The sequence below is a fragment of the Ananas comosus genome, linkage group 9, assembly GCF_001540865.1.
Source record: "Ananas comosus cultivar F153 linkage group 9, ASM154086v1, whole genome shotgun sequence".
NCBI classification, from domain to species: Eukaryota; Viridiplantae; Streptophyta; class Magnoliopsida; order Poales; family Bromeliaceae; genus Ananas; species Ananas comosus.
This window is the reverse complement of record NC_033629.1, coordinates 8738923-8753394: the sequence shown is the minus strand read 5'-3', so window position 1 is coordinate 8753394 and position 14472 is coordinate 8738923. Positions and strand designations below refer to the sequence as shown.

Sequence of the window (14472 nt, the reverse complement as noted above, 5' to 3'; positions counted from 1 at the left end):
CTTAGTAAATGATGTCAAAAAATTATAAAATTTGGTTTCTAGATAGTTCCAATAGGGTAGATTATACCTAACGGAGCCGATCGTCAAATCGAATGTCCTATCATCGAAAACAACTTACAAACACGGAGGTCCTGGTACTTTCGAAAGTATAGTAGAGGCACTCTATATATATATATATATATATATATATATATATATATAGTTGAGCTAGAATACTCTCAAAAGCACCAAGAGGTTGGTGCTTTTGAGTTTTTAACCCTTGGATGGAGAAATGTAGGGTTGGGATGATAATGGTAGGTGGTAGTAGGTGAAATAGTGTTTGATCCAAGGGTTATTAGTAATCAAGGAGTAGATCTAATTGCTGAAAAACTAATAGCACCAAGGGGGTGATATTTCTAAAAGTATTCTAGCTCAATTATATATATATATTAGATTAGGGCTACTATACTCTTATGAGTATAGAGCTTTTCGTACTCATAAGTTGTTTTCGACGATGAAGCTTCCGAATCGACGATCCACAATGTTAATATGATCTAGAGTATTTGAAATTTCTAAATTTTATAATTTTTCAAAATCATAGTAAAGTCCATCAAACGGGTATAAAATGAACGGTCATGTCACGCCCCGGATTACACTTTCCCCGGGTGCGCCGACAAATCCGCCGTATACAAAGGAATTTTTCCTGTGTACGAAGCGATAGCTGTACCNTGGTTGGCTGAGAACTACTCCATTTCCTTTTCTTTCTTTCACACTTCTTTTTCTTATTCCCTGGTGCCTTACTCCCAGCGCAGGATATCAGCAGCAGCAACATTGTGTCAACTATTAGCAAGTTTTCTTCTCCTCCTCTCTCGCTCCTTGCATTTTTCCTCTTAGTGCACCTTGCTGTTTTCCTCCCTACGCATCCTATAAGCAATAACAAGCCAGCAGGAGCAATAACAATACAGCAAATCTATAGCAACTTAATTGGAGGCCAAATTGACCTAATTTGTACCTTTGCATTGCTCAATTGGAGCTTGCTCGAGCTATGGATGATGGAGAAGAGCTTGGGGATTGGTTTCTTGCTACTAGATTAGAGGTAGGTTGATGTGATTTAGAGGATTTGTGGGGAAATTGGATTTTTTGTCGGTTTCTTTAGAATTTTGATTCTAATTTCTATTTAACTTTCATGCTGATTTTAGTGTTCTTAATCTAATTCCGACTTTTTGCTTGAGCATAGTTGGTGTTTACTGGTTATTTTCAGTGTTTGGGAGCTAAGTATCAACCTGATTAAGTAACTCTCTCTTCCCTCTCTTTATTTCTGTCTTTGCCAACTAGTTCTTGTGCAAACGGCGCGGCAACACCATCAATCTGCTAGTAGCAGCAGCATGCTGCCAGCAGCAACGGTAGCAGGGTAGTAGCCAATTGGAGGCTCCAATTTCGAAATGAAAGTTGTTTAGAATAAGGGAGGGACTAGTGGAGTTCAGTCTACAGCTCTTTCTAGCTGGAATTGTAGGTAAGTAGAGGTGAAATGGTGAGAATTGGAGTAATTGGTGCTTCGAAACTGAAATTGCACGAGGAATATCATTACTTCTATGCAAATAAAAAAGCCAAAACAGTAGGTACAGGAGAATATCCTAACCTCCATGAAGCTTGGGAAATCTCAGGTTACACCTTCAAGAGAACATAAGATCCGCTTTTTCTTCAAAAATGTGTGGGGCGCAACAAGTGCTAATGTTGGTGCCTTGAGATACTTAACCCTATTTTATCTGTATAGCAATTATATATAAAAAAATTAAAATTGCATAAATTAAAATTTAAATCCAAATTCTTTAAAATCATAAATTAAAATTGCATCACTTTCTAAACATATATAAATGGAAAGTGTGAGATAAGCAAGCAATTAAGAAAGATCCTCAGTTGTTGAAAGAATCTACACAATTAAAAAACATTTACCTAAGGACTCTTGTAAGCACTCTATATTCAAGAAAATCATGGATTTTAAGCAAAAATATCCATCAATAATGGCTGGGCGGGCGTTGCTTACAGAGGCTAGGCGCGGCTCACAGAGGGCTAAAGGGGCAATGGGCTGCAGGGTGCTAGAACTGATGAGAGAGGGCTGCAAAGTAGAGGGTTTGCTTTAGGTTGTCGGAGGGCTCGCGCGTTGACGAACTAGTGCAAGCTCCGCTTCAGATTGTCGGAAGGTTTGCTTCAGGTTGTCGGAGGGTTCAATGTGCATGATCCGCTTCAGGCCAACGGAGGCTACAGCGTGCAAAACCCTCTACTCTGCAGCCCCACACAGTAGTTCGTCAACGCATGAAGCAAACCCTCCAACAACCTGATGGCTCGCGCGTTGACGAACTAGTGCTAATTCTCCATGGTGACGCTTCTCGAACCCACGGGATTTGGGATTTAGGGTCGGGGAGAGGTGGGGGGTAAAATAGAGGGAAAGAGAGGAGTGGGGGGAAGAGGAGAATGGGGATTTGGGAGGTGGGGATTGTCTGTGAAGTTGGGAAAGGGAGAGAATGAGGAAGATGAAGAGGCAAAAGGGTTTGGGGAAGAGAGAGAATGAGAGAGAGAGAGAAGTGGGTTGCTCTGTTGATTAACAGAGAGGAGTTTGCGTGCGTGGGTGGCCAAAAAATTCAGCACGGTAAACCAAAAAAAAAAAAGCGCTAAATCTGTACCAATGGCGAAGGGATGAACCACACATAAGACGGCCAAAATTATAATGGTCGTTAAAAATCTAGTTATTTTGCCTCGGTGCGCGCGAAGCACTTATTTGTATATTTTTAACGACCAAATTTGACTCCCATCGTTAAAATTTGGTCGTTAAAATCACTAATTCTTGTAGTGTCTCTTCAGCAAAAGTTGATACAATCATAAAGAGAAAAAACAACTAAACACAAAAAATATGCGGGTAGAATAAGATTCATTAAATAAAAGAAGTTTATATTCGACTACTCTTCTGCAATAGAGTAGCTGCAACTCGAGCCCTCTTTCTGAATCTCTTCTATCCTTCTCTCGTCTTCTATAAATCCATAAATAAGACAACTCTCCAAGTGCACCTGTGCATTAGGTGCACTCAACCATGACTTTCTCTCTCCTAGTACGGTTTCACGTAAGAAGGCACTCTCTCTCACTGTACTCTCTCCACCAAAAGCATCCCAAAGAGTGCTTTTATAATGCATCATCTAAAATGTACGTGAATCCTAGTCCAATTAGGATTCCTACTCTAAATAATATTTAAATCTATATTTTATTTATCTACAATAGATTTAAATATTTATCCTAATCTAGTTAAATTTATACTCTAATTAATATTTAAATCTTAATTTATCTCTAATAGATTTAAATATTNGGTTCAGTCCGACACTCTCCAGAGATGTCGACCAGTCACTAATACTGAAGCCAATCCTATCCAAAGCTCAGGAACACTACAGGTCAAAATGGAATGACGTCCTAAAATTGGATGATCGGATCTCTTAATTTAACATCGGAATTGTTGATTTTTATCTAGATAATGAACAAAAGTTTCTATCAAAAATTTAACCGATTCTTATTCTTTTACACCGTTAAATTAACTAGCAAGTATCCCATACTGGCAATTAAAAATTGTCAATTTTAAAATAGTTTGATCGTAAGATAAATGATTTCAAAAAATTATGAAATTTTATTTTTAGATGTTTTAAATACTCTATATAATATTTAACAGTATGGATAGTCGATTCGAAAGCTCTATTATCGAAAACTACTTATAAGTATCAAGACAATCGTATTCATAAGAATATAGTAGCTGCTCGAGTTTTAGCAAAAGATGCTCTACGATGTCGTATTGATTGGTTGAAAGGCCTGAAAGAGAACATGTTGGTACCGGATTCCAAAAATTTGTACACCATTCAAGGCAAGACAAAAACATTTATTTGGAAATCAAAAGAAAAAATCTATTCGAGTTGGAAATGAGAGATATTTTGTTACACAATAGAGAATTATTTTATTCTTACTCAACAAACAATTTCCATAAGACAAATTTACATGAGACATCAGAACAATCATTTATGCGATTTAATGATTCCTAAGAGCGGATTCATTTTAACTTTAACTATGTTTTAACTATATACAGCGTGCTACCTCTTTCTCAAATTTTTTTTTTTTTTATTAACTATATGTTTTTTTTTCCATTAATTCCCACTGTCCTCGAAGAAAATACTAAATATAATTCCGACGATTCCTAGGAATAAAAGAATTTTAAACCAAACATTATTTGTGCACTTATTTTTGCTTATTCTAGGATAGCTATATAGTTATCCCAAGTATTACCATTTTTATGTTGGGAATGCGGTACTCGCCCCGGTACCAGATCTTGAGAATCCGCAACCTGCTCTGATACCGATTGCTGTTGATTTGGTACCGATTGTTGGGATTTCGCAACGGAAGCGTCAAATCGAATTTTTACCATAAACCAATCTCACTACAGGAAATACCTTATTTAACGAAAGGAGAAACCGTCGTTATATGCCCAGATTCCCGTCGTTAAAAGTCAATAACGACGAACAGTTCACCCGTCGTGACCCGTCGTAAAAGCTTCCTTCGTTAAAACCAGTTACGACCAAAATGAATCGCTAGTCGTTATAGATTACTCACGACCACATCGTTTATCGTTGTTATTTAGTTACATTAGTAACCACTCCATTGTACAATAACCACTAATTTTACTATCGTAATAGAGATTACAAAAACTACATTTATCCTATTCATAGTGTTAATAACGACCAAAAATTTTTCGTCGTTAAAAGCATTTCACAAATAGAAGAAGATAATATAACAACGACTGTTCTTCCCGTCGTTAATGATACAAATATTGCATTTCATCATAATTTATTTTTGACCATTTATTATTTTTAACCATGCACATAATTACTTTGCATGCACAATGATATAAATACATACACACACGCACACATATATATAAACAAACTTACATCAAATCCACAATTTGTAAACAAGTAATAAAACTTCATTAACAATAAAAGTACTTAGTGTCACGCCCCGGGGCTGAGCGGAAGCCTACCCGGCGCGTGCCCATACACGCCATACGTCTAAAACATATAAGGCGTCTACAAAAATTTCGATAGATAAAACAATAATACAAGAGATCTAGTGATATCAGAGCAATGTATAACTAGTTCTATAACAAGGAAAGGACATAAAGCTCAAAGTTCACTAAATAAAAATATAAAGTAAGTACAATAGGGATCCCATAAGGAGTGCTAAAAGGAGTACAAGGTGGTCTCTCTATACATGGTACAAAACCTCTTCCTCTTTCTCAAAATATAAAATGGAGGAGTAACCACATAGTGCAAAAGAACTCTCCGCGAGCTAGCTACGTGACACCCTTGCCGCGATCTCGTGCCTCCGCCGGTGCCGAAGGCTCTGAAAAGGAAACATAGAAACAGGGGCGTGAGAACTATTAAATAATAGTTCCCAGTGGGCAATTACTGACTTCAGTGAAATGCACCACTAGGCCCGAAACTATAAAAGAGGGTCAGGTCAGTGTACAACTATAACAAAAGCGATAAATGCACTGTAAGTAAATAAATAATCGAGTACCCAATAATCATGATATCTCTACTTAGCATGATTTACGTAAGTAAGAAAGCAACTACTAGCTATATGCACATGAACACCCAACATATAAAGCATGATTATGCAACTACCCAAAGTCCACAATGTAATAGTAAAGATGTTATTGTTTACTATTCTAGTCCAAGTCCACTTTAACAGTTATAAAGTTCATGCACGTAGCATGATCTGTCACCAAGTCCCAATCATATAAGACCCACCCGAAGGCTGTCTGGCCTGCGCCGTGCCTAATGGNTTATATTCGACTACTCTTCTGCAATAGAGTAGCTGCAACTCGAGCCCTCTTTCTGAATCTCTTCTATCCTTCTCTCGTCTTCTATAGATTTAAATATTTATCCTAATCTAGTTAAATTTATACTCTAATTAATATTTAAATCTTAATTTATCTCTAATAGATTTAAATATTAATTCTAATCCAACTAAAAATTAACTACAAATCTAACCAAATCCTACCATTCTCCACCTTGGTTTGATTTGTAATCTTGAACCGCTGCGACAAGCACACCATGCAAGCTCCACCTTGAGCTTATCTCCTCCGCTCGATATCGCCGCATTTGCCGCTTCGACTCAAGTGATTGCACCTCCGCAAACTTTTGGAACCCAAATTGATTTTGCTCTTGTTCTGATTGTACTTCCGTTCAGAACATACAAGTTCCCATGCTTGTTCGCCACGTACATGACTCGATCTCGTTTTCGGACCCTCATAGCTCTACCTGAAGCCGAGAAATCGCAACCCTTCGAGTCCAACGCGCCTAACGAGATCAAATTCTGCTTCAATCCAGGAACGTACGACATACCTGTCAGCGTCCTTACGACCCCATAATGCATTCGGATTTTCACCATGCCAATTTCCAAAACTTTGCACGCTGTCCTGTTCTCCATTAGAGCTTTTTCACCCTTGATAGCTTTATAGGTGCCAAAAGACTCCTTCTCCGGGCAAACGTGAAAGGAACATGCCGAATCGAGCACTCACGCATTATCTGAAATTTTTGCACTTTCGGTCGCCGCATACAGCACATCAGAATTGATAATCTCCGACTTTGCCGCATGCGCCGTTGCTGATACCGTCTCGTTCTGGTTTACGACAGTTTTCTCTTTCTGTCGCTTTAACTCTTTCAAATCATTCTGAAGCTGACAATTGCGCTTTATATGCCGTTTCCTTTGACAGTAAAAAAACTTTACCTCGGATAGCGGCTTCTGTCGATCTCCGTTCGTCGATATTGTCTCCCCGTTCTTTGCTCTCACTACCAGAGCAGTATCACGGCTTTGCGTGCTGGACTCCTGAGTCATCTTCCGCATCTCGTTGGAGAGAAGCGCCGCCGTGACCGCCTCCATGCTTATGGTCTCCTTGCCATAAAGCAACGTGGTCATCAAATGCTCATATGTCGCTGGTAGAGAAAATAATAAAATCAGCGCCTTATCTTCATCATTTAGATTGACTCCGATACTAGTCAACTAGGCCACCACTTGTTGAACTTGTTAAGATGCTCATGTAGGCTCGCCGCTTCCTACATCCGCAGCGTAAACAGTCACTACTTTAGATACAATTTGTTCATCAAGGATTTGGTTACGTACAGATTTTCTAATTTCTTCCAGAACTTCGCCGGTGTCGTTTCACTGGCTACGTTGTAAGAACCTCATTTGCTAATAATAGATGAGGCGTACTCAGCGCCTTCCGCTCTATCTTCGTCCATGTCGTATCTGTGACCTCCGTCGGCTTTGCTTCCTTCCTGTTCAACGTCTCGTCCAACTCTTGTTATACGAGGATTGCCCCTACTTTAATCTGCTACAATCTAAAATTATTCTTGCTTTTGAAATTCTCGACTTCAAATTTTTTAGTCATGTTCATCGATCTATCCCGCAGATCGGTAACCTTAAATCTGATACCAATTGTTAGGAATATGGTACTCGCCCCGGTACCGGATCTTGAGAACCCGCAACCTGCCCTGATACCACTTGTTACGGCGGTGGGCCTCCAACAAATACGTTTTATATACTTGTTATAGTATATAGAGATCTCCACAAAAAGTAAAATAAAAAAGATACGAGAGGAAGAAGACAAATCAAAGAATCTGGTACGTTGTCATGAAAGCAAAACAAAAAATAACTTTATTGAAGAAAACAACTCATCACCGTATGGAACCTTCGACGAGAACTAATTAATTATGGCGACTCCTGCGAGAACTAATTAATTATGGCGACTCCTGGCTTCGTTAACCAAATAATCCCGGCCTATCTATTTATAACTAATTATATAGAATCCTACTCTGATTCAATTCCATCTTAAACACAATTTAAATAATAACCCGATAAAATCAAATAATCCAATCCAAGTCTAATAAATCATTAATTAGCATTATCTCTAACATTTCATTCTTGAAAAAGTTGTTCTACAACCAAACATAACCAAATGGACAGTACTTTGAACTTAGCAGCAGTATATATATGTAATTAAATCTGTTGAACCACATAGCACACATTAAACAAGCAATATTGTTCTAATACACATATATACAATCCAAAATAATCTCATATTATCACATTTAATAGGAGATGGAGAAACCAAGTAGCGGTGAACCAACGTTGAGTTAATGTGTGAAGAGTGTTGCTTTAATGAACATTCCCCCATTATCTAACATGCAACTGTAGGCTTCCTATGTGAAAACATAAAGATTATAGGTTTTAGAAATATGAGAAATAGGAGCAGCCAATGTCAGCCTTTTTTTTCTTTAATTTTAATTTTTTTCCCTCTCTCTCCCCCTAACATGTTCATGCACAATTTCCTTATTACACAAGATATTTGGAAAGAAGTCAATCTTCTCCACTTATCTGTTTCGATTCCCTCATACTTATTTTTCTTGACATCTCTTCTTCCTCAAGCAACCCAATCCGCATTTCTCTGTCGCAGACCCTCAGCAGACGTGAGCACTATTTCCGTCAGCAGATATGAGCACTATTTCCTCCACTTTAATTGAAAGGAGAGAGAGAGAGAGAGAGAGAGAGAGAGAGAGAGTGAGTGTGTGTGTGTGTGTGTGTGTGTGTGTGTGTGTGTGAGAGTGAGAAGTGGAAGTGGCAAAAAAGAAGAGCACCCCTATGCATCAACAATCGCTCTCAACTTCCGACTTAGGGCAAGCTTTTTCTGTCACATCTAATACATGTACTTCCTTTTACTATTGAAAACTTCTGTTCCTCAGCTTTCTGTCCCATCCTCCAATATTTTAAGGTATGCGGGTCTTCCACATGCCTGCTGGCAACTTACTAGCACCTCCTTCTCCCTTTTTTAATTTCCCCTAGCCTATACACTAGCTAGCTGTTTTCTGTTAAATAACAAGAAAATGGTTTAACAAACAAACCTCCACTTCCAAGAGATATTCAAATCTGAAACCTAGCTCAAAAGGTTTACAGCTAGACCTTGAACATCTATAATTGCATCCTTACACAATACAATGAAGAAATAATGTTCCTTCTAAACTTAATTTCCAAGGCATTTGATGTGATGTTCCAAGGTCTTGCTGTAAACCTCCTTTTGCTTCTCCAAATGCTTTAATCCCGCGCCCAGCCAAACATGTCAAATGGATCCATAGCGTTATCTCCCCTCTCCTCATCAGGTTTCGCTTCCGAAAGTTCTTTGGAGAAGATGAGGCTCATTGGATCGGGCTCCAATTCAGCCAAATCCGCGAAGAAGTCATCGGAGTGGCTTGATTCGGATATCATGGGATTGTATCCACGGTGAGATATTGTATCGAATTCATCATATTCAGCTGCATCAATTGGCTTCTCGTTCTCTACCACCTCTTCTTTTGCTGGAGGATTAATGTTACTTGAGCTTGTTGAATCCGTAGCTTCTTTAAGTGCTTGTGATTGTTTTTGGCTTCGAGGAGAGCTATTTGAACCTGAATAGCTGCTCTTTGTTGTCTGGGATCGTGTCGATCCGGCAAGCGCATTCCGTTGTGTCGGCCATGGATGGTTGTGCTCAGATGTGTATGTTATTACTAGCATATTGGGATCAGTTCGGCTACGCTCGACTTGCTTTCTGGCAGAGCATCCTTTTGAGCTGCTACATCTGTAATAACCCCTGAGTTGTATACAATTTAATTAGATAATAGATATTACATAAATTAATGTACTTTAATTGGAACCCCATAATATAGAGGACATAAAATAATAGCTTAATTTAAAATTGAGTGAAATGGAAGCTAAGTTGTTATATCAACATTATTATTCAAATAAGAAGTTTCAATCAGAAGAAAGATCACAGATCTAAGTAATTAATTTAAACAATTTTGAATTTAAATTATTGGCATTTCATTTTTTTGTTCAAAGTAAAAGTTAATTAATGATATTCTTTGGCTATTAAGAACCAGCTGGTATTACAAACAGCTTCAAAATAACACTGATTAGTTGGATGCTGGTGGATCATTTGGAAGATCAGAAACGATACAATCTTTCAGAATATACCCCCGAACCCTGGGGTAGCGGTCCATAGGCTCAAACTTCTCGTAATGGATTGGAATCTTCTTCTACTGCCTTAATTTACTTCTTTTTTTCTTTTCTTTTTTTTTTCTAAAATAGCGTTTCTTCTCCCTCTCCTGTGTTTGATCCCTGCTACCCTTGCCGCTTCGACCCTTTCCAGAGTTCAATCCNGGGGGGTCCTTAATTCATTTCTCTAATGAATGAAGAGGGTAGCGTGCTACCTTTTTCTTAAAAAAAAAAAAGACTGACTAATTAAATATTGTGTCACCGACCGTTCCTAGAGCAAGTGGCAAAGGGCTTGGTGGTTGGTACCCGAGTCCCAAGTTCGAATCCTAGTTGATTCACATTTCCAGCTAAGTTTATTTCTAAATGAAATAAACGAAACGGGTAACATGCTACCTATCTCTCAAAAATTTAATTATAAAAATAAATTCAAACATTAAAAAATGAGTTATAATTAAAATCTTTTTTTTTTTTGACTTTGGCCCAAAAAATTTTAAAGTCATCAAAACTGGAAAGCTTATTTAAAATGCTATATTTTCTCTTAACTTTAATGTTTGAATTTATTTTTATAATTAAATTTCAACTTGAAATCATAAATTTAATTTTTACATTTTGAATTTTATTTATAAGTTCAAATCCAATGCAAAACTTTTAAATTTAAATTTGCAAATTTGTAGTTAAATTTAAGCTTAAATTTAAATTCTTTGTTTTAAGTTTTAAATTAAAATTTAAATTAAATATTTAAATTAAATTTTAATCAAATTATTTTCAGTATGAACTTCTATTTGAACTTTGAATTCAAATTGTTATAACTATAAATTCAAATTCTATTGAAACTTGAACTCCAAATTCTATATTTTTAAGTTGAAGTTTTATTTTAAAATTTTAATTTCAGATACAAATTATAACTTAAACTTTAAATTCATCTAACAAATTTAACTCCTTGTCATAATTTTAATTATAAATTTAAAATTTAAATTACGAGCATAAGTTATTTGTTTATATTTTTACTTTTTAATTTGTTTATAATCAAATAACCAAATAATCGAAACTGCAAAACTATAATTATCTTCTTTTTTTTTTCACTTTATAACCAACCAAACAGTTATTAAATTTAAAATTTAAATTACGAGCATAAGTTATTTGTTTATATTTTCACTTTTTTATTTATAATCAAATAATCAAAAAATCAAAACGGCAAAACTATAGTTTTCTTTTTTTTTCACTTTATAACTAACCAAATAATCAAACTTAAAAGTCACTTTTATAAAAGTCATATTTATAAAAGTAATTTTTTTTACTTCAACCATTTTCGGGGAAGCTAACCAGTTTTCAAACGTTCAGTTTCAGATTTAACAAGAGATAAGCAGAAGTATACATCTTTTATTTAGGCTGGCCTATTTAAGTACATTAATCACAAAAGACAATATTAGAAACTAAAGAAAAAGAAGCAGGTTTCTTTTGTTCGATAAGTTCATTTCTCCTCTGATAAAATGTATTAACTAAACTAATCAAAACAGAGAGAAAATGAAGAAATAAAGAGCAACCGAAAATGATTTCCATAAAATTGTTTTCTGATTAAAATGCTTCTTATAAAAGTAATCAAGATATATAGCGAGATGAATATGGCGAAAGACATGAGGAGAGGGGACATGCAAGTACTGGTTCTTCTTGCCCTTCATCGCAGTCTTATTCTATTCTCACCTTTAACTTACACGATATTAGCTGATCATGTGATTTTAATGACTAACATGAGGACAAGAGAGAGGGAGAGATTAAATTGACATACAAACTTTCCTCGCGCGGAATCTACTTGTGGGTTTAATTTTAGCATGTGATGACGAGAGGAAGTATAATTACCTCGGGTAGGGAGAACCCTTGATTGGTTTTTGTCCGTATTTCCTCCAAGCCCATAGATCAGAGGGAACGACCTCTCCGTTCGGCCTTCCATTCGCTGCCGCCGGGGCTGGAATGCACACCACCTTCTTTGCCTGGTTTTTCCTGCGCAAGTTTAATTAATTCACGGAGACATAAGCCCTCTTAATTAATCCTTCTAATTTGTCACAGTTCGGTACACAAGAAGGAAAAGAGATTAGGAGTAAAAAGAAACCAACTAATATCAGGAAGAGCTAGCTAGCGAGCTAGCAGTTTTGAGATCTCCAAAGGAAAAGCCAACTTGACAAAGGGAAGAAAACAAATAGGAAAAAAAGGACAAAAAAATAATAATAAAAAAATGCATGAGAGTAAAAGAAAAGGGTATGAAAAGACTGAAGAAGGAAAGAAAGTAACTTGGTGCTCTTCAGACAACTTTACTACGAAGAGAGCGAAGAAGAGGCCAGTGCAATTTCGATGGAGACCGACCGAAGAGATAATTCAAATTCTCGGGTGCTTAATTTGAGGTAGACGGAATGAATTGAATAGAAAGTAAGCATGGTCGACTTTTGCTGGGCTCGGCATCTATTGCTGTCTCGGAGCTTTCCCGATCTCCTTGCTAGGGTTTGTAGCCCACTTGAAAACCAAACCTACTTGAAAATTAACCAAGTCTAAGGCGCCCTAAATTTGGAACTTTCCGCTACCGACTTCTGTCAATTCAGACGAGAAAACTCTTTCTGGATCAACACAACAATCAAAGCCCACTTCCTAATTAAAGTGACTTGACACCTAAATTCCAAAGAGTTCTAAGGGACAGTATATTTCTTCAATTAATCTAAAGCAGAAATATAATTACCAAGTCCTTTAATTACCAACATTAATTTTCATTCATCACAACCCACAGTTCATAAATAAATAAATTAATAAATACAGTCCCATATGGCGACCGCAGATATGGATGAATTTAGTTCCTTTTTTAGAATTAAAATAGAAGACACCAAAAGGAAAGGTAGACTGAACTTGTGAATTCTATGTGCAAGCTTGAATTAAACCCTCCAGACTGAAAATTAAGATCCAACAATATTCCGAACCTTCTTTTGATACCCGAACTATGCGGCGGAGAGATCTGCATCCCAGCCATGCTGTCTGCCGCACCGCCGACCAACCCTTCCCCCAACTTCACCATGCCGCCGGGCATTGAAGGAGAAGGCTTGATCGCCGTCGGCGACAGACCCCACGCATTGGGACCCGCCGGAGAGATCTGAAGCACCCGCGAGAATATGTTGCACGGCTGCTTGTCTATTTTCTCGCCTATCAGATCAAACTTCTGACCTAAATCCCCGACAGTCTCCACCGCCGTCGCGGTCTCTTGTACATCGAAGAAGCCCGTGCCGGTCGATTTGTTGAGCAGAGGGTCCCCGAGGTTGGCGAAGGGGTCGCCAAAATTATTCATGGGCCGGTCGGCGTCGGTTGATGACGATGATGTCCTGAACGATGGCATTGGCCCGCAACTGGTGAGAAGGAACTCGGGGCTCGGGGTTGTGGTGAGACCGCCCGCACGCACTATGTCCGCAAGGTCTCCGCGTTGGTCGGCCTCCATCCTTTGCCAGAAGGAGTCGCACATCGCTAGCTCTTCACTCGACAGATAAATCTGTCGATATTATAAGCTGGTATTGAAATTTTTTTTCCTAATCAGCCAGCTATTGGGTATTGCACCAGAGAGGGAGTGGCCCACTAATACGTCAATCTTTCGACGAAGCCTTAATTTGCTTAGTTCTATTTTTTTCCCTTTTTTTTTCCTTTAAAATATAGGAGAAAGGCGTGTATGTATGGGTCCAAGAGACAGAAAGGAGGGCATGTAGACAGGTAGCCTCCAAGAGGAAGGAGATAAGTGGAAGCTCGACTTTGTTTAAATCAAGCAAGAGCCGGAGTTTATGAAGAGGACGAATTAATATGTTAGAGAGAGATGGACAGAGAAAGCTAGGGAGCAAGAAAAGGAGAGAGAGAGAGAGAGAGAGAGAGAGAGAGAGAGAGAGAGATGACCTTATTTTATTATATATTTGTGGAAGATGCTGACTTTTTCATGGCAGGTGCTTCTTCTCCATACGCAACAAAGAGAAGGAGAAAGGGAGAAGGAGAGGAATTAACTAACGAACATACAGAAGGAGCTTCACGAGAGAGAGAAATAAAAAGAAAGAGACCACAATACAGAAAAGAAAGAGAAATGGTGCGTCGGTGTATTTTATGGAAGCTTTGGTGTGGTGTGGTTTATCATAGCATATTGAGATTTGAGAGGGGGAGGGGTGGGGGAGGGCCGGGAGGGCTCCAAATTTTACACTGTTGGCTTTTAATTCTTCTGTGGGAGGAGCTATAGCACTTTGCTTTTGTTTCATTATGTAACGGTACTTTTTGCTAAAAATTAAAAACAAAAATTAAAATATTTTCTTTGCTAGTAAGTTCATGTTTAAGAAGAAGGCCTCATTGAAAGGTTCTCACTATTAGAATTTC

General features: G+C 37.7%; 1 protein-coding gene across 2 annotated transcripts; it reads right to left on the bottom strand.

The window, feature by feature from the left end:
- Positions 8935–14225, bottom strand: LOC109715034 (probable WRKY transcription factor 14). Of its 2 annotated transcripts, XM_020239819.1 has the most exons (4): positions 14008–14225; positions 13056–13631; positions 11953–12093; positions 8935–9691 (listed from the first exon to the last, which is right to left on the bottom strand). In XM_020239819.1, exons 2-4 carry the CDS (start codon positions 13586–13588, stop codon positions 9160–9162), a joined length of 1206 nt encoding a protein of 401 aa, XP_020095408.1. In that variant the 5' UTR covers positions 13589–13631; positions 14008–14225; the 3' UTR covers positions 8935–9159. The 2 variants fall into 2 exon arrangements, with proteins under 2 accessions (XP_020095408.1, XP_020095407.1); XM_020239818.1 differs by lacking the exon at positions 14008–14225 and having other exon boundaries at positions 13056–13990.